The sequence below is a fragment of the Anser brachyrhynchus genome (assembly GCF_964034855.1).
Source record: "Anser brachyrhynchus genome assembly, chromosome: 6".
Classification (NCBI taxonomy): Eukaryota; Metazoa; Chordata; class Aves; order Anseriformes; family Anatidae; genus Anser; species Anser brachyrhynchus.
The window spans coordinates 26,246,437-26,268,896 of NC_137700.1; the positions used below are offsets into that span (position 1 = coordinate 26,246,437).

At 39.1% G+C, this 22,460-nt stretch overlaps 1 protein-coding gene across 4 annotated transcripts in view; it reads left to right on the forward strand.

Annotated features, from left to right (window-relative positions):
* Window positions 1-22,460, forward strand: part of WDFY4 (WDFY family member 4) — a 134,873-nt gene that overhangs the window by 16,600 nt on the left and 95,813 nt on the right. For 3 of the 4 annotated variants that reach the window (XM_080596959.1, XM_080596960.1, XM_080596961.1), the window contains 13 exons: window positions 524-670; window positions 1,293-1,482; window positions 1,970-2,159; window positions 3,840-4,000; window positions 4,349-4,801; window positions 6,435-6,539; window positions 7,406-7,596; window positions 9,941-10,551; window positions 13,539-13,632; window positions 19,316-19,530; window positions 20,384-20,496; window positions 21,226-21,433; window positions 21,711-21,787. In XM_080596959.1, the coding sequence (XP_080453085.1) occupies window positions 524-670; window positions 1,293-1,482; window positions 1,970-2,159; window positions 3,840-4,000; window positions 4,349-4,801; window positions 6,435-6,539; window positions 7,406-7,596; window positions 9,941-10,551; window positions 13,539-13,632; window positions 19,316-19,530; window positions 20,384-20,496; window positions 21,226-21,433; window positions 21,711-21,787 (2,755 nt within the window). Of the gene's footprint in view, window positions 1-523; window positions 671-1,292; window positions 1,483-1,969; window positions 2,160-3,839; window positions 4,001-4,348; window positions 4,839-6,434; window positions 6,540-7,405; window positions 7,597-9,940; window positions 10,552-13,538; window positions 13,633-19,315; window positions 19,531-20,383; window positions 20,497-21,225; window positions 21,434-21,710; window positions 21,788-22,460 lie in introns of those variants that run through there. The other variant, XM_080596962.1, reaches the window with a different exon arrangement.

Consider the following 22,460-nt stretch of genomic DNA (forward strand, 5'->3'; position numbering starts at 1 on the left):
TATAAAAGCTATAATTAGAAGTGTTTGTGCACTTACTGAATGAGTTGCAAAAGAAAAGGAATTATAGCTAAGTTGCTGCTATGCTGGGGTCAAGGATGGAATGGAGAACTTATGCTTTTAACATACCAGGCTTCTGTGGTGTCCTTTGAATTTATGATAAAGGAGGCACTGTCTGCCCCTGGATTTACTACTATTTTAGCTGCTAGTTAGTTTTCAGGTTATATGCTTTATCAGCTGTAGGTCTGCTTATGTAGGACACGGTAAGCATCTGTCAAAGCTGTATTTAATCTGGGGAGGGAATTTCTGGGAACAGCTGTGACAATGCACGGTCAAGTATGTTTGCTTCTCCCAAGTGGGTCTCTAGAGCCATGGCATGATTGCCATGCCAGTGTGCCCTTGAGCACTCCTAAGAATAAAACACTTAGGTAGCTGGTTCACCTGTTAAGACTCTGCTTGGTGTGTAGAAACATATGGAAAGTGCAGTCAGCTTCTGGAGGGGCTGATTTTGGTTTTTCTTACTTAGAGAACTTTGTGGAACATCATTGGATCTGGCCTTCCAGCTGCTCTGATGCAGTGCCTGTACCTTTTCTTCACTTTTCCTCTGAAGAAAACCAGTGATGATGGAGAGACAAGTGAGAACAAGACTCAAACTCAGGAGATGCTTGTTAAGGTGAGTTGCCCCTCTGGCAGTTTCTTTGCCCAGACGGCTCATATTCATTCAGGCTTCAGAATGGAACTGGTGGTGATTCAAATGTCCAAAGAAAGGAATAAACTAGGACTGAAAAATCATTGAACAAGTATCAGAAGCATTATAAAACAATCTAGGTGATGCAGTTATCTCTTATTTTGTTATTAAGTGAAACAACATGACATATTCAAAAATCAAAAATTCAAAAAATATCCTAGTGGAAGTTACACTTGTTAATTTCACTGCATGTTATCTTCTGGCATCAGTAGCTAAACTGATTTTTTTTTTCTTCCCCATTTAACTGCTCAAAAATTGGTGATGGATAGAACAATCACTGATTTTAGATTTATTCTTTTTCAGTTAGACCTGGCTCACTGTATCCAGTTTTCATTTCTTAGTTCCTGTGTTTACGTGTTTAGGAGGGCTTTGTTACTATAGTACTGTGGTCCCTCTATAAGCTCTGCAGTGACCCCACCCAGAGTTTTGTGCTGCTTTGCTTTTCATTGGATGCGTACATCTGTGGTCATGTTGGGTTACTGCTGGACTCTGTCTCCCCAGTATTTGTTGAGGTGTTTGCTGTAACTGATGTTTGTTTTCTTTTCAGATAATGCTTAGCATGTACAGAGAGGAACAAGGTGTAGAGGAACTTCTGGCAGCTGATAAGCTTCAGTCATTAATTATAGCAACTGCTTCCCTCTGGGACCAGTGTAACCGTTCGTGGAAAGTACCCACAGGCCGTGTGCTGCGAACAATTTCAAAGGCTCAGACTAGAAACAGCATCCTATACCTACAAGGTTTGGTTTAGTAATTTGGCTTCTCTTTTTCTCGTGGTTGTCCTGCGAATGAATTCTCAAGAAAATTTTCCCTGGGATAGATTTTTATCTCTACAGTAGCTGATACTCAGTCAACTGAAAACCATGGGCTCTTTACTGTCCAGACAGGAGCTTTATTTAGTGATGATAGACATCTAGAAACTGAGGATTTTTCCACACACAAAAAAAGAAAATTACTGGCAAGAGTCCATCCCACCTGATCACACTTTTGTAAACAAGCACAAAACTTTTTTTCAGTAATGTGAGGCTCATCAACATTTGAAATACAAGATTGATGGCACTGCCAGAGGAACAGTATCTTTTTTTGGATATCATGATTGGTTGTGAGTTATATCCTCTTTTCTTTCTAGACTATTTGTCTAACGTTAAAAACTTGTTCAGTTTTTGTCAGTAACTTCAAAATTGACTGTCGGTTCTTAAATACCTGCTTTTTTTTTTTTCCCTACAGCTGTGGACTGCATTAAAATAGCTATTCAGAATCTCTTTAAACTGGCTGATACCCTACCTGCTTGTGATGCGTGTGAAGCTGTTAGTATCATCTTATGCTTTGTGAAAGATTCCTATCCCATATCATCAGTTTTATTAACAGAGTTTGAAAATAATGATGGCTACCAACTCCTGCTAAAAGTTCTACTCAGGTAAGTGTAGAAGTTTTTTGTGGATTTCTAGAGGATGGTAAAACTTCATTTTCAGAAGGCATGTTGGTCTGCGTTAAAATGTTAGTCATATAAGTAATCTTGTGTGGATGCAAAGCCAGTAATAGTCTCTGACATTGGGTCTTTCATTACTATTTTGGGAGGGGAAGCAGTTCATAACTTCTCCTACTGAAACCATAACAGAAATTAACTGTAGGAGAAGTTAGTTTACAGGTGGGGTAGGGACTTACCAAACAGAAGGCAAAGGTTTTTCATCAATTATTAGGGTTAGAAGGGATCTGGGATGCTTAGAATCTTAGAACCATTCAGGCTGGAAAAGACCTCTAAGATCATCTAGTCCAACCTTGTTTTAGTTACGGTGAACTCTTAATCCAGAAATACACTCAGCTAGGGAGTGAAAGCAGATCTCCTTGCAGTGCAGAAGACAAAAATTCACACAAATTTATATCTAAAAAGATTAAGTTCTTCTGAACTGAGATGAATTTGAAAATATCAGATTAAATTCAAACTAGTCATCCTAATCAAAAGTGCAAAGCAGAATCTTTTAGTCTTCTTGTTATTCTCACTGCCTAAACAAGCTGTGAGTTTGCTACGTCAGAGCAGAATGTTATACCATTTCCCCAGAAGCGTTTAGCTTTTTTTCTTTTTTTCTTTAATATTGTATGAAGGGAGCACTTCCAGATCTTCTCAATACATTGTTTTTTCCATTATGGCTTTGCCTAATCTTGTACTTTATCTCTTACACTCGAAAGAACTTTGGTCCCTGACCAGTATGTCAGGCTTAGGAGGTATTTGTAATTTGAATCTAGAGTATTCATGGATCCAAACTAGGTGGATATTATTTCTGATGATTTTTTGCAGGGCACAAAATTACCGACCTACAATTGGAAGAAGCTTTGTCTCTTTTTCTGGCAGTGTTTTCTTTAGTTACCATGGAGTGTCTAGCTTTCTCTTCTAAATAAGTTGTGTTGAAAGATGGCTATTTCTGAAGAAAATCTATCCACATAAGGGAAGAAACATGATCTTTATCAGCAAGGGCTATGACTGTCTCACTCCTTTTTAACTGATAAAACTAGGCTGGGGAGACAGAAATAGTATACAGATGCTCAGGGCTTCAGTTTTTTGTCTCTTTCCAGCATATACTGGCAGCAAAGGGTAGGCTGAGAGCTTCCACTGAACTTTTTCTTTGCCAGATTTTTTCTTTTCTGATGCTTGGAATTTGTTCTTCAGATAAAGAAAATTCTGTTTACAGGATATTCTTCCCCACCAGGTCACATTCTTCCCTGCTAAAATTGAATGCTAGCATTTTCCCTCGCCATTCTTCTCCTTGCTTATAAAACATTGTTTTCTTTCTGAAAGACTTTCCTAACTTATAGTATCTATTGCTCTGCCACTAACCCATGCCCAGATACTGCAGTTTTCATTAAGAATTAATCCTCTCTATGCGGTACAGAATAGAATGGCATGAAAAGAACATGTCTCTGCCCTTTGGCAGTTGCTGTCTTAGGTCTAAACTATTACATATCTGGGGTGACAGCTCAAACTGTTTCATTACCTAGGAGAGACATGGTATGTTCATGTTTGATTCAGTATATGCTGCTATGTCCAAAAAGTTTGTATTACTAAGGCATGAACACATGACTGTCTCAACTTTGTTGCTAGATGTGAGGGGTTGCAGCAAAATGAAGGAGACCCCTATCTGAATGAGATTCTGGACATGCTGACTTGCCTTACAACCTGTGGAAAAACTGAACTGAAAGTTTCTGGCAATATTGTACACCCGCAATTACCGCACTTTGATTTTGAACGGACACGGTCTTCTGGTACAGTATATACATGTTGATATGTAGGTGGATCATAAAAAAAAAAAAAAAGGTGGGGGGGAATCTGTTCAGTATGCCTCTTAAGAGCGAGGAAATGCTTAAAGTTTACAAGCTTGAATGTTACCTACATCAAAATGAACTGACCATATCAGTTGGATGGTCTGGTTGTAGGTGGAGGATGTGCCTCCCAGTCTCATTCTTCATATCTGTGATTCCTGTTTCTGGTCTCAGATGTGATTGAACGTTAATAGTTAAAGTGCTTGCAGATGAAAAAGTCAATTCTATTTATGATTAAAAAGGAGAAAAAATAAAAAACACAAAAGGGGATCTCACCTGTTTTTCTTGCAGGAATGACAGTGAAAAATCTCCAGGCTTTTCAGGTGTTGCAGTCCATTTTTCAGAAAAGTAATGATCAGCACCTTTGTGGAAGAATCTTAGGAGCAATTGGTACCATATGGGCCTGGAACATGGTGAACTTCTTTCTTCTGGAATGGACACTACAACCTATCAACAAGTTTACTGACATAATCCATTTCAAACCACACCCAGTCCAGGTCCAATTTTTCAGACTGGTGGAGTCAATAGTGCTAGACCTGTCCTACATCCCCCATGAAATTTTGAAGAAGGTTCAGTATTTGATAAAGGAAAATGTAGTGCCAATCTGCACTTTAACAGCTCTCCGGTGTCTTCTCAGCATGACCAAGAAGGATCCACTATTCAGCGACATATTCCGGGACTCAGGGTTATTAGGCCTACTGCTGGCACTTTTGAGGAAGCAAGCCAAGATCCTGAGGAAGTCAGGTACAACTTCTGTCATTCGAGATGACTGTTGAGGCAGGTATATCAATAAGAAAGAATACATCTTTCTGCAATCAATTAAAAAATATACTGAGTAGCTAGATTTATGTCTGGAAGCCAGCTGGCCTAACTTTAAATTTTAGATGTTTCTGTCATGCTAAGCCAGGTCCTCTCTGAATTCTTAGTGAACAGAATGAAACTATAACTATCCTAAACAGTTCATGTACTGTTCTTCACCGACGTACAGTAAATTACTCTGGAAGGGTACCATTCATCCTGCATTTCTAAACTGGTCTTGATTTGGGATCCTCTGAGATGCCAGCTTGATAGTAGAGAAAGAAAGCTTCTCACGGAACTTAGTTCCTCTGAAAACAGCACTTAGTCCTGAGGACTGATGATGGAAGGCAGTTTCTTGAATTTTGGACGTACAGTACTCACAATTACTACTATCGATTGTAGTGATATAGGTATCCGATATAGCTATCTCCCATATAGTTATTTGACAGGAAGGTAATGGTCCATGTGTGGTAACTGTACGGTATAGCTGACTTCTGGTAAAGGCTCACATATTTAAAACCTTTTTTTTAAACTATTTTAAATCATGTTAAAACTGCCTGTGCTGTATGAATCAGGAAATGCCTTTAAATTTCATTATAATAGTCATTTAACAGAGGAGGGACCCAAAGTACTTGGTATAACTTCTGCAATAATTTATATATGTTTATTCCAAGCAACAAACAGAATAGTAACAGAATAGTAATTGCAACAGAATTTCCAGCGTGTGGATGCCCATTACCTGCAAGGAAACTCAGCTTTGAGTTCTTGATATCAGAGAGTTAGAATTTTGTATGGCAGTACTTAAAGAGTGTCAAGATAAGTTGCCAAGAACGGTTGTATGTCTCTTCCGTTTATCAGCTGGCTGGTGTATTTTACTGCCTTAGATCACTTAGTGATGAAAATTGTACAGAATGAGTGACTGAATAGTTAGGTAATTTGTAACTTCAGATGAAAAGATGAAGAGGGGCAAGTGGGAACACACTGTGTGAAGGGATCACGGATTCCCTCTCTTGGTTTCTAGAAATTGCCTGCAAACTTCAGGGCCTTAGAGCTTAAAACAAAACAGAAACAAAACAAAACCAACCCCCTATCTTACACTGTCTGATTCTGGAAATGCTTGCCTTTAAACATGCAGACGTTTTCTGCTTTGCACTTTTAGTTTAGCTATCTATGTACTATCTGTTGCTATATTTTTCCACTTTGCAGCTCAGAAGCTCTAATGTTCTTTTATTTGTGTGTGCTCCTGCTAGGTATTACTGAACAGGTCACTTTACATCAGCTATATAAGTGGCAAGTAGAAACATAGCTATTACTAGTACTGTCTATAGTTATGCAAGAGTTTGGGATGCAGAGCCTAGAGTCATACCTGTGTTTCCCAATTCCAGACTAAAACCTGATTGCTAGACAGTGCCCTGGTTGTCTTTTGCTGCTCACTTTAGAGTTCAAGTAGTCTGCAAATAATATTTAATTAAACTAGAATTTGCTGGAGAATTGGTTTTATTTTTTTTGTTTATGATAATCTAGCTACAGTTAACTACATCTTGTATAAATTTTATTACTACTTCTAATACACTGACAGCTGGAACCCAACTGCCTGCTCCAGAAGAAGGCACTGAGAAGGAATTAAATGCTGTCATGCTGAAGATGGTGGCTGCACTTACTCTGGGGTCTGTAAGGAACACTGGTAAGAAATGACATGACTGCATTGCCTTTGCGATACTTGGTGATAAGTAGTCACGATGCCTCTTCAGGAACACCAACAAACTTTCTGGCTTTTGTGCTTCAGTGGGAAGTGTAGGGATGACAGTGTTACACCAGAAATACGGTAAAGATATCCACATTCTCCACAATGAGACTTACCCTGGTAGTTGTGCTACTTCCCTCATCCATGTGGATGACCCTAAAACATTTACACAGAAGATGTAAACTTTACTCATGGAAAACAAAATTGTGTGTGAGAGTTTTATGTATTGTTTGTTCATCCATGTTTTTCTTCCATGGTGTCTATTATGTGAAATCTTGACATGATCAGAGACATGATGGGTCACACTTGTACATTCAGTATTGGCACAATTAAGAGAGACGTTTGTATGGGGAGTCTTGTGGAACATAGTAAAATGACGTAGTAATACAGGAGTAAAAACAATCTTCTGAATACTGGAATCTGCTCATTTAATTCACTATTGAATTCTAGAGTCCTCATTTGCAACATCTTACACAATGCAAATGTATCATCACAAACTGCCTCAAAGACAAGTCTGCTTCATAAACTAAAGGAATGTTTAAGCTGAAAACTAATTAGGCACCTTTTCATGCATTATTGAATTGGGAAACTGTCATCTCTGATGGTTAGAGACTGTGATCATCCCGTGATTTTATCCCCTCTTGTCCTCTTCAGTTTGTGTCCATTAGCTTAATAATCTTTTCTTTCCTGCCTCTCGCGCTGTATTTGTAGAAATGTGGCACTGCACACCAACACTGAAAATCTGCTTCTAAAAACTACAAACAAAGGATCCTTTAAGTAACAAATGATAATGTATTTTTCCCCAGTTGTTTTAAAGGACTATGGAATGGTGCCATACATCAAGATATTTTTGGATGATGAGTGCTACAGGAGTGCTACTCTTAGCATCTTGGAGCAGCTGTCAGTCATCAACTATGAAGAATATATGAGCATTGTTATTGGAGCCCTCTGTTCTTCTACTCAAGGGGAACTAAATCTGAAGCTAGATCTGCTGAAGGTAATTAACATGGATTCCAAGTTGGTTGATGTTTTCTTGGAAACTGGTTGGCTTGTGGCAAATTGCTCTTAATCTTTCCCCAGCACTGTGTTTTTCCAGGAAGGTAAGTGCTGAAGAGGAAGGAGCTACGGACCAGTTTTTGATTCTGGTAGATCAGGCGCTTTGACTTTTGGTGGGGGCCGTCTGTGTGGTCAGCACCTTCCTTCAGTATCAGACTGAAATACCATGAACTTAAATAGTAACACAGGACAGAGAAATGGAGGTGGCAAATATTAGGGCACCATTGTATGTGCGGTTATATGTAATGTGACAGAAAGGGCAAACAAATGTGAATGAAAATGGAGATGTGGAGGGTGGATGTGGGAAGAGGTAAAAGAGTAAGATTGGAGGGGGCAGGGTAGGCATGAGATGGAACAGCTTGATTCTGATACTTTTCCAAGGTTGTAGCTTTGCTGTCCTTAATTTGGTAATCTCTTGCATACACCGGTGTTAGGGGAAAAACAGAGGTGAGTTCATGGTAAGGAGGATTCTTATGGATGTTTATGGAGGGTCTGATCCATAAGCAACTGAAGCAGGGGAAAGAATCAGTGTGCTTTATTCTGGTTTAGGTCATAAACATCAAACTGAAAAGCAGCAGTGTTGTAAGAATTAATTTAAAGTTTCATTCTGCATTCTCTACCAGGTGTGAACAGAATTCACCTTTTAGCACAATATAGCAGCTGTTTTTGTGATAAAAGAACTATGTTACTTTAAATTTTGTCACATTTTAAAGCTTTGATTTGAAACAGTAAAGTTTAACAATGTTTGTGGAGAAGTTGAGTGCAGTGTCCAAACTAATATGAAAATAAATGTAGCTTCGGTGTCTAATTCTGACAAATGATAACTGTATTAAAACATAATGTAAGCAAATGAATTTATTATCTGCATCCATTGGGACTGTGATTGTGTTATACACAAATTCAGATTGATTTGCTAATATATATTTAGCTGTTAAAGCCTGAGCCCAAATGTAATTAGCACTGCCGTATTCCAGGGTGGCACGTGGACAATTATGAGGAATAACAAATAATGGAATGTGAAATAAATTCTGTTAACGTTAACTGAGTTAGGGGGTTTCCAGCAGACATCAGTTTTATAGATTCAAGACAGAGGAATACTAACTCATAGGCGATTAAATTCTAACTGAGTTAGAGCTGGAGGAAATGTGGTTACTGTTGACCTTCTCTGAAATGTGTTAAAGCCATCCTGATAACTTCAACTCTTGAGTTATTAAATTTACTCCCTGTTCAGAAGTCTCTGACTGGTTTGATGCATTATCATACAAAATTGAATGGCAGTAACGGTGTTTCCCTTCCCCCTCTAGTTCTGGCAACCTTTTCTCACAGTCCTAGATCCTCTTTCTGGGAGATACACATGTTAGAACTGTTCCTCTTCACCAGGTTGTAAAGTGAATTTCTTTCCAATGTGAAAAGATACAGACTCAAATTTGGAAGCTCCCCAGTGCCTGAAAGAGCATCATCTTTACAAAATAAATTGTTGAACGTCTCCCAAACCTGGGGTGGATTGCATTCAAATACACTAGACTGCTTCCTCACAACCTTTTTTTTTTTTCCCCACTGACTTTACTTCCACTGCTATAACTCTTAACATCTTTGCTAGATTTGTTTTGCAATGGCAAGCCCGTAGCATTTCAAATTTACAAGTGGAATAGGTTGGGTTTTATACCTGTGTAATATTGTCAAGTGGCATTCACTTATATCCTGCTTTAAGCCCAAAGAAGTTAGAGAAAACTTAATAACTTTGTTGTCTTTGGATTTGACTCTTCATGACTGTTTCTCTTCTAAAGCGTTGTGCAGACTTTAAAAATAAGTCTACTGAGAATGGGAATTGTTGCTTTTCTTAATGAGGAGAGCCTACTGCTTGCTGTATTCTTTGGGCTATGCTTTGTCACTTTTTTTTTTTTCATCTCAAGATTTCTTGAAAGTGTCTGATCAGAGATTAGCCAAAGGTCTGAAACAGTATCTCTGGCCAAACTAGCTAAGCTATGTAATGCAGGAATTTTTTCTTTACTTTATTCCTGTGAGCACCATTCCTCACCTCTCAAGCTGTGTGTTTTCTCCTGAGGGTATGTATGAATCTAGGATGTTTGACTCTGTGGGTACATGGGAGAAGGGAGGAGGAGAAAAGATGTGAGGTGGTGACCTTACCTTTGACTAACTTTTTTTCTGTTCTGAGTGAAATTTCAGTGAAAGAATTTTGCTAAAAACTTGCAATTTAAAAATATTCTTATTTTTACCCTTTTTTAAAGTGCTTCTTTTGTTTCCTTTCTTCCCAATGTTTATAGTCACTCCTGAGAATATTGGAGAGTCCCAAAAGTCATTCAGCTTTCAGAACTTGCAGTGGATTCAATGGACTCCTGTCTCTTCTCTCAGACATGGAAGGTGCCTTGCAGGACCCTCCATCGGGGCTGTGGGCAGCAGTTGGACAGAATCGCATAATGGAGCTTGTTTTCTACACACTTCAGGGGATAACAGCAGCCCTGCACTTGGACCCTGTAAACAGTGACTTCTTTCAGAGGAACAGCCTCTTTGAAAAGATGGCAGAGGATCTTGGGTCACTCGGTTGTTTCTGGACACAAAGAGAATGGCAAAACCCTCTGAGCCTTGAGAAGAAAAGGACATTTGCAGAATTCTTGGATGCAGCTTTCTGCTCCTCAGAACCTTTCCCAGCATGGCTGAAGAACTGCATATGGATTTTGAATTTTCTTGATCATATGGTCAAAGGAACCCTCCATCTGGAGAGCTATTTCAAGGAGATAAAACCAGAGGTGGGTGAGCCATTGAGAGATGATCAGGAGGGACCTGAAGCTCAAGAAGAACATCCTGTTGCTTTCAAAAGATTAGTCAACAAATTACCTGCCTCGGCATACAGGTTATGGGAAAACCCTGAGGAGAAGTAAGTCCTGATTTTACTATAGGAAATATAATAGTAAGACTGGTATCTGCATTTTATATGGTAGTAAACTAAGGCAGGGTGTGGCAACATTTCCCTAGACCAAACAAATCAGTCATACAGTCCCAAATTCCAGGCCTTCAGACAGCAGAAATCCCATTGTTTTGAAAGGTAAATGGTGGTAAATGTTAGGGCATACATGTTTAGTGGAGCAGTGGGACACAGAAGCCTGAGAGTTGCCCAGTTAGAGCTGAAGGTTCTGGCACGTGCAATGTGTGAGCAGGATTGGATTCTAAGGAGGGTTGTTGGGACTTGCAACTAATAATTAGTCTTTGCTTGAACATTCCCCAATCAATTTTGACTTTTTTAATGATGTGAGTAGCTGTTTCCAGTCACCTCATATATTAAAAATAAAAGCTTTTAAATTGTTTTAAATGCTCCCTGATTTATGTGTGCCCAGGTGTGTGCCCACACATGCACACACTGGCTCATCTAGTTGTACAGCTTAAATAGAGAAAGCTGGGAAAGGAATAGTCATGCTGCATGCCAGATCTAGTGGAGTATGGCAGGAAGGAAAGACTACACCAGAGATCGATGTAGCTGTCAGCTGTGAATCAGTTCTAAATTATTTGCATTTCATAATTTGTGAGATCTGCCCCTTCCTGTGTCTGCAGCTTTATCTTGGATCTCCCAGTCTTTTTCTCAAAAACATTTCTGGTTGGAGTTACACTTAAAAAGGTTGAGTGCAGTGCTTATAACTGGGAGATTTCTTCAGCCCTTGCTTTAGACTATTCCTCAGCCATCACTGTATGCAAACAGCAGAACATATTCTAGCAAGCTGTCAGTTTTCATGACGTACAGCCTGTAAATTTTCTGAAAATAAAACTAAGAAATCAAGTTCCCAGCATTCCTTCAAGCCTGTGGTTCCTCTTATGCAGCTTCCTCCTAGCTGTACTCCACACTCTCACTTCCTCCTGAAAAAGGCTTCAGCATGGAGCTAGACAGTTTGAAAGGAGGAACTTGAGTGCAGCCAGTGTAGGTGGCCTGTGATGCCCTGTCCTGTGACATGGATTTAACATCCCCTGAAGAGGGAGAAAGGAGGTGATCTGGTAGTTCTAGGAGCCTGTGACTCAGACACGGGAATATCACCATTTTAACTGGGTAGTATTTTAGCCTCTTACACTGTCCTGTGGTGAATGATGCTGCAAGCTGCTGGGTAACGGGGGAATTCACCCTTTCATTCCTGTCTGAAAAAAGGCCCTCTGAGTTCCTGCTCTTGTGTTACTGTTTGAACCACCTCCCGTTTTTCCTCTTGCTGCTGGGGATTTGAGATGGTTTGCTGCAAGCTGTGTTAGTGAGGGTGCTCTCTTTTTGGGAGGAAAGCTTCTCTTTTTTCCCACCCCAGCAGGATGGCTGCTGCAGCTGCCGTTGCACAGATTATGCTAATGGCTCTTCAGGTTCTTTGTGGCATCTAGTTTTGTCCCCAGGCCCTCTTTCTTGTCTTGCCATTAAGTAACAGTCAGTGCAGAGTGCATTTGGGATCCACACAGTGACAGTGATGGGGTAAAGGGAGTGGTATCATGGGGCTGACTGGATAGTCCTGAAACTGGGGTATTTGCAAGGGTGAGGAGGTGGTGCATGGAGGCAGCTTTTCTGCTAAGACAAGCCAGAAAACGAAGGCCTCTTGGAAAACCACAGAGAGGGATGGAGATAAGACTGAAAGGATATGCTTATCTGATATTCTTGAAGGGAGTGAGTGTCCAGTGCTGACAGGGGAGCAGTGTGATGCTGGTCAAGGACACTGGACTCACTGTTTTCTTAGGTATTTATACCAGATCTGATTTTGATCGATTACACAGAAAATGGAGCAAACGAGCAACTGCTTTGAAAGTGTTATTTGGTATTTGCCTTGAGGGTGCAGTGAGAATTATTTGTCACTGTGTGGCAGTGTGCTACATATTACTTGCTGCTCTGATGTATCAGATAAGCCTTTTTCGGTCATGGCTAACAGGTGTTAATTACAGCATTTTACCCTCCTTTCAGGTCCCTCGTACAATTCTTTTTTTTTAATGCTTGCTCTTTTACTTATGCCCTTTGATTTATAGAGACTGGAAAGCACGTTGTGCTTTATTTTTTTCTGTCTAACTATGGATGTTAGATGTTGCCTGTGCTTTCTTCATAAAATATTTTTGGGATAGATGTTTCCAACAGTGCACATCACAACTCCAGTTCAGAGGTGCACCCAGAAATACTGATGATTCTGTGAACATGCTGATGAACGTGCAGTGCCTGGAGTAGAGTTACTGCTATGAAGTGCCTTTGTCTTAGAGGTACATCTGACCTCTAGCCTGCATCATGGCATAAGCAAGTTTTCTCTGTGGTAGCTTTGATGCCTCAGTTCTTTCCTGTGCCTGAGTGTGCAAAGGTGATGCATGGTGAAAGTGAAAACTGGTGGGGAAGCGCAGATACATAACTTTCTTTTACTAATTTAAGTAGATTCTGGTGTTAGAAGGGAAGGGTGGCATGCTGATTTCATCAAGGCTGTCTCATATTTTCATCTTGCTGTTTTGGTTTGAAAGCACTGAAGTTACTGTCTGACCAAAGTTACAAACTGCTTGGAAATAAAAAATATATGATACCTCTGGGCTGATGCCTCACAGAGACCTCTGGTTGTCTGTTCTCTGTAGTTCAGGTACCTTCAAAGGTAAAGTTTATTTAAAGAGGCTGCTGCACATCTTTCAACCTGCAGGTTCCTGACACATGAGATCATGAGCAGGTTATGCCCTGTCTTTGTTACTCCCAGGAGGCTCCCATCTGCTCCAGGTCATCTGTATTGTTTGCTGAGACATTTTCAAATTTTCTCCATTTTCAAATGCCAAGCCTGGTTACTGCTACACAGGTTTAATACTGTACTCTGCTGGAACCTTGTTTATAACCTCCTTGCTGCAGTTAATGATAATTATAAGTCTTATGCATCTTTTTTCCTACAGGTGGGAAACGAGAGACTGTGTCATTGTACATCCAGGTGCTGTCTGTGTTATGGTGAGACTGCTGCCAAAGCTGTACAAAGAGGGACACTCTCAGGTAAGTCTGAGAGTGGGTCCTTGTGAATTTTGTTCAAATCAATCAGTGTTTCCTACCTGTGTCTTGGTGTCTTGTGTGTGTGGCTTTTGTTTGCAATCTTGGATGAGTTGGGCTTTGATTTCTGTTATAAATTCAGATGAACAATAACAAGGAATGAACAGAACTAGTCCACTGAAAATTGTTAAAATATTGCTAATTGATCTAGCAACCAGAACAATCTGGCTCTTTAGGTCTAACAGTCCATAAGCTTACAATTAATTTAGACTCTGTTTTGCTTTGTCTGGCCTCCAATACACCCTCTCTGAACAAGTAAACTGCCTACATTGCATCTGCTATCTTGTCTTAAATACTTGAATATGGTTAAAATATGTGCAGAGGGATTGAAATAAAACCAGATTTTTCATCCAGAGTTGTGGAAGATGGGAGTGCAACTAACTGCCAGCATGTCCCAACTCTGTGTAGCAGAACCAAGGCAGCAGCTATTGAAATTTTGATAATTACAGTAATGAATTCCTGATAAACAAGTAGAATGGTTAATTGGATGAGAGAGAGTGCCATCAAGAATGTGAATCTGTGTTGGCTCTATGGCTGAGTTGTGTGAGAGAGGGTCTAGTCTGTCAGATCCTCAGTAGATGGCAGTGTTCTTAAAAATTTGAAGGACTGGAGCACAAATTTGAGATACTTCGGTCATGTATTTAATTGCGTTCATCTTTTTCCATCATTTCTTGCTCATTTTTTCTTTGCCAACAAGAAATTATTGTTGATATTTCTTGTTTAGTATTGCTGTTGTGAATAGGATTGCATTGGGTAAATTGGGACAACTGTTACATTGGGTCCTTGGACTTGGAGTAGGAATTAACACGGCCTGAAGATTTTTTCATCAAATGAGCCACAAAAAGGATAGAGGAAATAAGATTTTCTTGGTAATTCTGTTTAAAGGCAGGTGAGAGAATGATTGGAACTTTGTGTCTCATAGTTCGGGCAGCTCATTCATGCTACCAGGTAGTGACACAAAAGGCTGGATTTAAATACCTTTCCTTGTAATGTATGCCACTGCACAAACCCTTGTGAAACAAATTCCTTGGAAAATGCAAGTCAGGCAAGAACTGATGCAACAGGTGGAACTAAGTGTCTTAGTAAAAGAAGGAATTACCCTTTGAATTTCCCTCTGTACCAAACAGTGCTATTCTTTATTTTAGTGCTGCAATGTGGCAGTTAAGAGAGATGAAATAATTTCTTTGCGGATAAAGCTTTCTTGCTGAAGATTTTCATTCAATTTTAAATTAAAAATCCAAAGGAGTTTCTTGCTCTGAGTTTAGGACTGAGTCAAATAGCATATTTTTTTTTTTTTAGGAGCAATGGTGAAGAACAGTTAGTAGCTCATCTCTTTCAACTTGTTTTAGAGCTATAAATGATCTTTTAGGCCAACCTATTTGGAATTCATCTGGAAAAATCTTCAGAATGTGCAAATCATGTGCAGATCTTTTGCTTTCACAGAAATGGCAATGAGAAAGCACAGCCTTTAGAGAAACGTTAATGGAACTCAATAAAATTAATGTACTTTGACTCTGACCCTCAGAAATAATATCCATTTCCTGCCAAAGTTGCTGTTGCTTGGTGACCTTTGTCAGACCTAAGCAATAATGGGCTGAAGCAACGCTGAGCATGTAGGTATAGAAAAAACAGTGGTAGACAGCAAAACAGATGGTCTTGCAGTTCAACCATTTTTCTGACTGTCCAGAATGACAAGAGCTGAGAACAGATTTGTGGTTGTTTATTGCTCACATTCCTAGATATGATCAAAAATGATTTGAATGTCATATGGGTATGAACACTTGCTTAAAAGCCTTAAAACCCCCAAGAGACAGTCTTTGAGTCAGTAGTCAGTGTTTAGAGGTTATTGCTCATGTTCATACATAGGGTGAGTACATCTAAGGCAGTTCCCATCAAACTACATACAGTTTAACAACATACAAGGCAGATTTTCCTTTATGTTTCCTGTTCACTGATGAATGATGGCATTATCATGTGTTTCGAAAACTAAGTACAAGTCAGACAGGTTAACATCTACTTTAACTCGGTGGCTCAGGACACTCATAGTTTATTCTACCTTAAAAGTTCCCCTTGGACGTATCTCCTTGTCTGGCATTTTGGACCATGACTTTAAGATTTCCAAGTGTTACGCCAGATATTTTCTTTTTGCAATGTCAGATAAGGAGAGTTCCTAGATCTCACAAGGCCAGGAGGAGAAAGGCAAGAAATTTGTAAACGAGAATCAAAACATGATTCAGTTCTGCGTCATCTTCCTGGCTTGTTTCTTGGGTCTTCTTGTGAATGCAGACCAAAAAAAACCACAACACAAACAACCAAACAAAAAGAACCACAACAAAACTATCGCATCATTCATTATGTAAATTATTTATACACTACACTCTTGCTAAATAATATTCTTTCTGCCACAGCTGGATTTATCCTCTCTATTTATCCATGTCTCTTCTATGATGAACTGTTGTCATATTCACTGTTGTAAAACTAAAATAGTTCAATAAGGACTTAGCAACTTTGTTAGAAAGAGGTCTTTTATCTCTGTCTTAAAGTTAACCAAATCAAGTTGTTCTTACTGCAGATGTTAAGAACATAACACTTTCCAAATATTTACGCTTCCTAAAAATGTAATTCATTCTAACCCTAACAGGTCACTAACACTGTTATGTATGGCCTGCAAAAGGCTGTATGACAGTTGAGACTTGTCGGCCTTTAGACACCTATTAATGATACTACTGCTAATGTAAATGTTAATACCACACCAAGTTCCTGAACTACTGCAGTGAGCTGCACAGGGAAGTTCCTCAAGTTTTTGGCTAGAACTTCATTCCCTTTTGGGTTTCACTGCCAAGGCTTTGGGAGAAAGGGAGAATTGACCAGAACCCTGGCAGGAGAAGGGGACCACAAACACCCTGGCAGCAGGTTCTCTAGCCAGGGTTGGCAGCTGAAGGTCAGCTCTTTCCCCTGAGCACTTTTCTGCAAGCTTTGCTTCAGCCTTGTCCCCTTGAGGATTTTTTTCTTTTATTAACCTATTCTGATTACAGCACAGCTTTCTTTTTTTATTATTATTATTTTTTAAATGCATAGCCTCTCTACATGTTCTTTTTCAAGGTTATTTTTGGGCTTTTAGTAAGAAGTTTGCTTGCTTGTTCCTTGACAGAACAACTTCTGAAGCTTGGTAACAGCAATTTTCCTATTGTGCTTCCAGTCCTACAGCCTGCCACTTTATTTGTACCAATTCTCTTGCTGTGCACTTTCTCCTTAAAAAGCAGTCAGTGTCTCTGAAGTTATCCTAAAATCTTGGTAGCATACCTTTGATTGAAGACGTACGGACTCAGCCCAGAATTCCTGACTAACTGTACTGAAGATCATTTTAACTATGGTGAATTTTGGAATGATTTATTTTTGATAACGTTTTAAAGGGTAAAACGCACAACTGATTTTTGGAAGTAGACCCAATCTCTTTATCGCCAATGGGTTTTAAACTCATGGGTGTCTACGTTTTTCTTTTAAAAGCATAATTTGAAGCCCTGAGACACTTCAAACTTCTTGAAAAATCTACTTTTGATGCCTAGTAAAATTAAAACAGTATTGTTAGAACTTAATTCTAATTTTCTTTGGGGGCTGATAGCTTTTCAAGCTTTTCAAGTGAAAGGTGCTCCAAGGTTGAAAAGTGTCGTCTTTTTCCAATTGTGCACTCAATTATTGACATATCATTCTTAATCCTAAGAAAATTGAAAATCCTTTTGAAACTAACCCCCACCACTGAAGGTTCAAAGTTCTTAGTCATCTTACACATCACGTGATCATTTTGAAGAGGAGTAACAATGAATTGAATTCAACTACCAAGTTTTGCAACTATGGGCTCTTAGGAGCAAGAATCTGGGAACTACTTAAGCAGACTAGGCAAATTGCTAGGTGACATTTTGCCCTTTAGCCTCAAATTTGAGGCAGAGCTGTGAGCCCAACTGCATTCTGATTGCACCTTCAATATCCTGATTCAAGTGGTGCAAGTGGTATGTGTTACGAAAATCAATCCATGCACATAGAAACACACAGCCTGGTTTCCTGGCCACCATTAGTATTTCCACTGATATCTCATTTTACTGGAACTAAGATCCATGAAAACAGCACATTTTATTCAAAACAAGGCAATAGTGGTATTGACAAAGCTGCTAAGCTAACGAAAACAATCAATGTTTTGTATGCCATTACGGTTTTATTGGATTTATTTTGGAGTAAACTAGTAGTTTCACTTAATCAAGACTTGTACTATTCTTTTTTTTTCCTTTTCTCATGGCTTTATATATGCAGACACTTTCCTTCATCCAGTCAAAAATGGTGTAAATAATAATTTAAAGTTCCAAAAAGTTACTGAGGCTTTGATACACAGTAGAAATAAATTCCTCCCCTTAGAAGAAGAATGATGTTGGTTTAGTCTGGTGGAGGATTTCTGCATGTAATTAGATGCACATTGAAACTATTGTCACTGGAAATGAACAGTCTGAGACAGGAGAAAAGATTATCTGAAGAACTCTCTCCTCAGGTATCAAAACCAGTAGTTGTGTTTACAAAACCAATGTATCTTACACATGATGCACTACTATTGTTGTCCAGGTGTTGCACTTGATGCTTTTGGTTGTTGAGCACTTTTTAAAAGAAATTACTTTTCAGCTTTGAATTTGTCCTGTACTGGTTTTGAGCTCTTCAAAGTTTGGTCTACATGGAAAAGAGCTGAATTGCTCTTTACAGTTAATAAACTAGCGTGTGCAGAATCCAGTGAAGTTGCTTCTCTTTTGTGTCATAAAATTGAATCCAAATGTCATAATCTGTGTCTGCCACTGTCTGTTTTTCTTTAAAAATGTGTATAGATATTTCCTTGAAGAGTGTGTGAGAAAGTCAAAGGGCTCTTGAGGATGGGGAATAATGGAAAGATTTGTTTAAATATGTTGCATAGTTACTTTTGAGAGAAACCTAGTCTTGTCAGTGGAGTAGGCTTCTTTCCTAAGTGGGAACTAATTGTTCTAAAGATAGTGAAAATTCAGAAATTCTTAAGGGTTTCTTTAAAATCTTAAAATAAAATAAATCTTAGAAATCTTAAAGATTTCTTTAAAAACTATTTAAGACCATTAAGAAGCAATAGTGAATTAAAGCATCAATTCAGCAAAATATGTAGACAAAGTGTTTTTGTTTCAGGACTTTGCTACATGTAGTTTTGTTTAAACAACAGTGCTTTCACAACAGTGCAGAAGAACAGAATATGTCAGCATGACTCCCCATGTTAAATACATTTTAAGTAAATGTGTTGGTCTTGAAAATTATGCCTAATAACCTGCCCTTGGTGGTGTTTCCCTCTTTTGCATGAGAGGTGATTGTTGACATCCCTCACTAACATAGTGGTGTTTTCAGAAAGCTCAGCTGTGGGTAGCTGAGCAGTTACTCAGCTGTGGATATATCCAGACTGTTCAGATGCACAGTTTTATAGAACAGCCATGCAGTTGCACTTGAGCCTTTTGCCTTAGAGGTGTCTTTTGGGGCCAGATTTTTGTACCCAGAGACTCAGCAACTGCAAAAACAAATGCAGTCACCATGTACAGTTTTAGTTCCAGGTCACTGACCTCAGTTCCTTGTCTTTCAGCTTTCTCAGGAAATCCAGTGTGCTGTGGCTGATCATATCCAGTCCCTGGTGAAGTCAGAGAAGAGTCGCCAGGTGATGTGTGGTTCTGGCTTGCTGAGCACTATCATAGCTTCCTGTCAGGATGCCTTCCGCAATGAGAGCCATCCACTGCATCTGCCCCTCACGAGAGTTTTTGAGAAGCTTGCCTCACAATCTATTGAGCCAGATGTGTTAAGGTATCAGATTATTTTTAATGGAACAAATTTCCCTTAGTGGTGCAAATTTTTGTAAAGTCTGTGTTTTAATTGGACACTTTATGTAGTGCCCATATTCAGCAAGACTTTTAGTTTCAAGACTCATTTAATATTTCTGACTTGTTAGTCACAGGTTATATGCTTAAATGAATTACTGAAAATGGTATAAGTCTGTAGTCTCCTGAATCATCTCTGCAAGGGTTGTAAAGCCATTTATGAATGGTAACTAAGTAACTGCAAAACACTAGGGTGATTCAGGATTATTCTCCCCTGGAGAAATATATATTCATATATCCATATATTCATATGGAGAAACTTTCCTGAAGAGTTGAAGTAACTGTCTCTTAGCTCAGATCAATAATGACAGATACAGAAATAAAGTATAGTCTTGTTTCTACTTTGAAGATGTGCTTTCTCCTTTAATGCTCACAGATGCTAGGCACGAAGTGTACCTTGTAAAGATAAAAGTGCAGATGAAGTTTGGATATGCAGTGGATTTATTTTAATAAAAAATTGAACAAATTCATTTTTTAAAGAATCCATAGTTTTTTTCCCCTGAAAAAATGGTAGTAATACAAAAGTATTGCTGAAAATATAAAACTTCTTTTTTTATTTTTTGATAAGATGTCTTGAAAGGCGAAAGTATTAAAGCAAGACATCTATTTGTGATGATGCAATGGAAAGCATTCATTCTGTTTTATTTCAGATGTCTTTAAAATTTGGTTTCCAATGATAAAGTTGATCTCCCAGGGTCTGAATTGTATTTGCATGGTTGCTGTGACTCCCAAGTATCTGTATTTATTGTATTTTCTTTTTTATTGTTTTGTTTTTCCAGGCAATTTCTTTGGTTGGGAAGGCCTTCATCAATACCTTCCAGGCCCAGCACAAACAGGACTAAAGTACTTTCGTGTCAGGAGAGTGATTCATCTGAAGCAGCTTTGAATGAAGGTAAGCACTCAATGAACAGCCTGTTACTGATACTGTGGTTGGATGATAGATGTCTGTAATGGCAGGAAATTGCTGGTTCCAGCTATGTCTGGCTCCAAGCCAGTCATAGCTGGAAATAGTTAAAAATGTGAAAGAGACAACTGCTTTTTGCAATCCCTAGGATATCCCAGCAGTCTGCTTGCTATGGGCCATTTTCCATCCCAGTCCGTTCTCTGTTCTAACATATTTTGCAGTTGAAAGGCTTCTGTAGTAGTATTTTGCACCTACACCATTCTCATGCTTGAGACACCTGATACAGCATGGTGCAGATTTGGGCCATAAATTCTTTGCAGTCATTCTTCAGATCTCCTCCCATGTGTTGGTAGTAACCATTACTTTATGGCGCCATTGAATAGTCTGTGTATGAGAAAAACAGAACCAGGGACTTAAGAACCTCTTTTACTAGAAGTGAAGTTTGGAGCTGCCTGAAGAGGTGTGGAGAGAAAACATGGCTCTCTCTTCTGTAAACTCATCTCTCTTGCTAGCCTACTATTCTGAGATTCTTTCAGTGGAATACTTTTGTGTATTGCTGAGGATTTCTGCAGGTTACTGAGGATGTATTAGTTGAAGAGCCAATGCCTCATGCAACACTAGATCTTAGCAGTGAAGAATTGAATATGGGCAAAGCCTGTGATTTTAAAAAAAGTAGTGCAGACACTGATCTCTTTTTGCACTATGTTGATCTTGTAGGTTCAAAGGGGATCACAATTGACAATAAAACTGCTCTTCAGACAGTTGTGCCTCTCAGTACCTCCCCTTGGCTGTCTAAGGGGTCTGCATTGGCACTCCAGACCGCAATGAGTCTCATCTCCATGACATCACCACGAAACTTCCAGCTCTGCAGCACTTCTTTGGCTCCATCGTTTGTGGAATTTGACATGTCCATGGAAGGATATGGGTACTACTGCTATTGCTTTCTTCATTAGTTGCTTTGCAGTCTTCTCAAGCCCTTATTCTGGACATAGCTAGTTACATCTCTCATCTGAGTTCTTCCTTGTGCCCTATAGCTGCCTTCCTTGAAGCAATGTTGCCAGCTTTTCTGGCCTAGAGACATTGCCTTATTGCTGTTAGCATAGACTCTTCCTTGCTACCTTGACTGTGCAGTATTAAGTCACTGGTGACATTCAGGGATGAGTTTAAGTTTCTGATGAATGGGTACTTCCTTGCTTTTGTAGGTGTTTGTTCCTCCCTACTTTGGCCACTGTAATGGGCCCAGGAGCAGAGCAATCTGTCTCAGGTGGAATTGGCATGGGTAAGAACTTTCTGACTTACCACAGCTTTCTGAATGTACTGTTTTTTTTTTTTTTGTTTTGTTTTTTGTTTGTTTGTTTTCAGGCCAGTTAAAGGCGTTTGTTTGTAAGAAATGGTAGCAACTAAACTGTGTGTGCTTCAATATGCTTCTGTCTGTGTCCCAGTCCAGCTCTGAGCTGTACAAATCGTTTCTCCAAAATGCAACATCAGGTGCCACTTAATAGTGTGATACATTAACATTAGCAACACAAAGCGCTAAGAAAACAGTCTTAACAAGTAAGAACCACCAGATTTTAGGGTAGTCTCCCACGGAAGGAATAGAAACTGTGTCACTTAACGTTAAATGGGATTCTCCTATAGATGAAAATCCTCTATTTGGTGTACTGGAAAATGGTTATTCATACTGTACCTCTTGCTTCCTGAATTTTGTGGATTCCATAAAACTTGTTTCTGGCTCAGTGCTACCCAAGTGATGAGCTCTGTGAAACAGAGATCTAGCAATCATTTCTCATCCGTCAATTTTAGGTCACTTATATGTGCACACACACTTGCATACGCAGTCTCTATAACATTGAAGATGGGCAGTAAAATCTAGAAAAAAAATGAGAAATTAAACATCAAATTCTAGTGTTGGTTCTTACATGATTTGGGCTACAAATGAAGCAGCAAGCAGT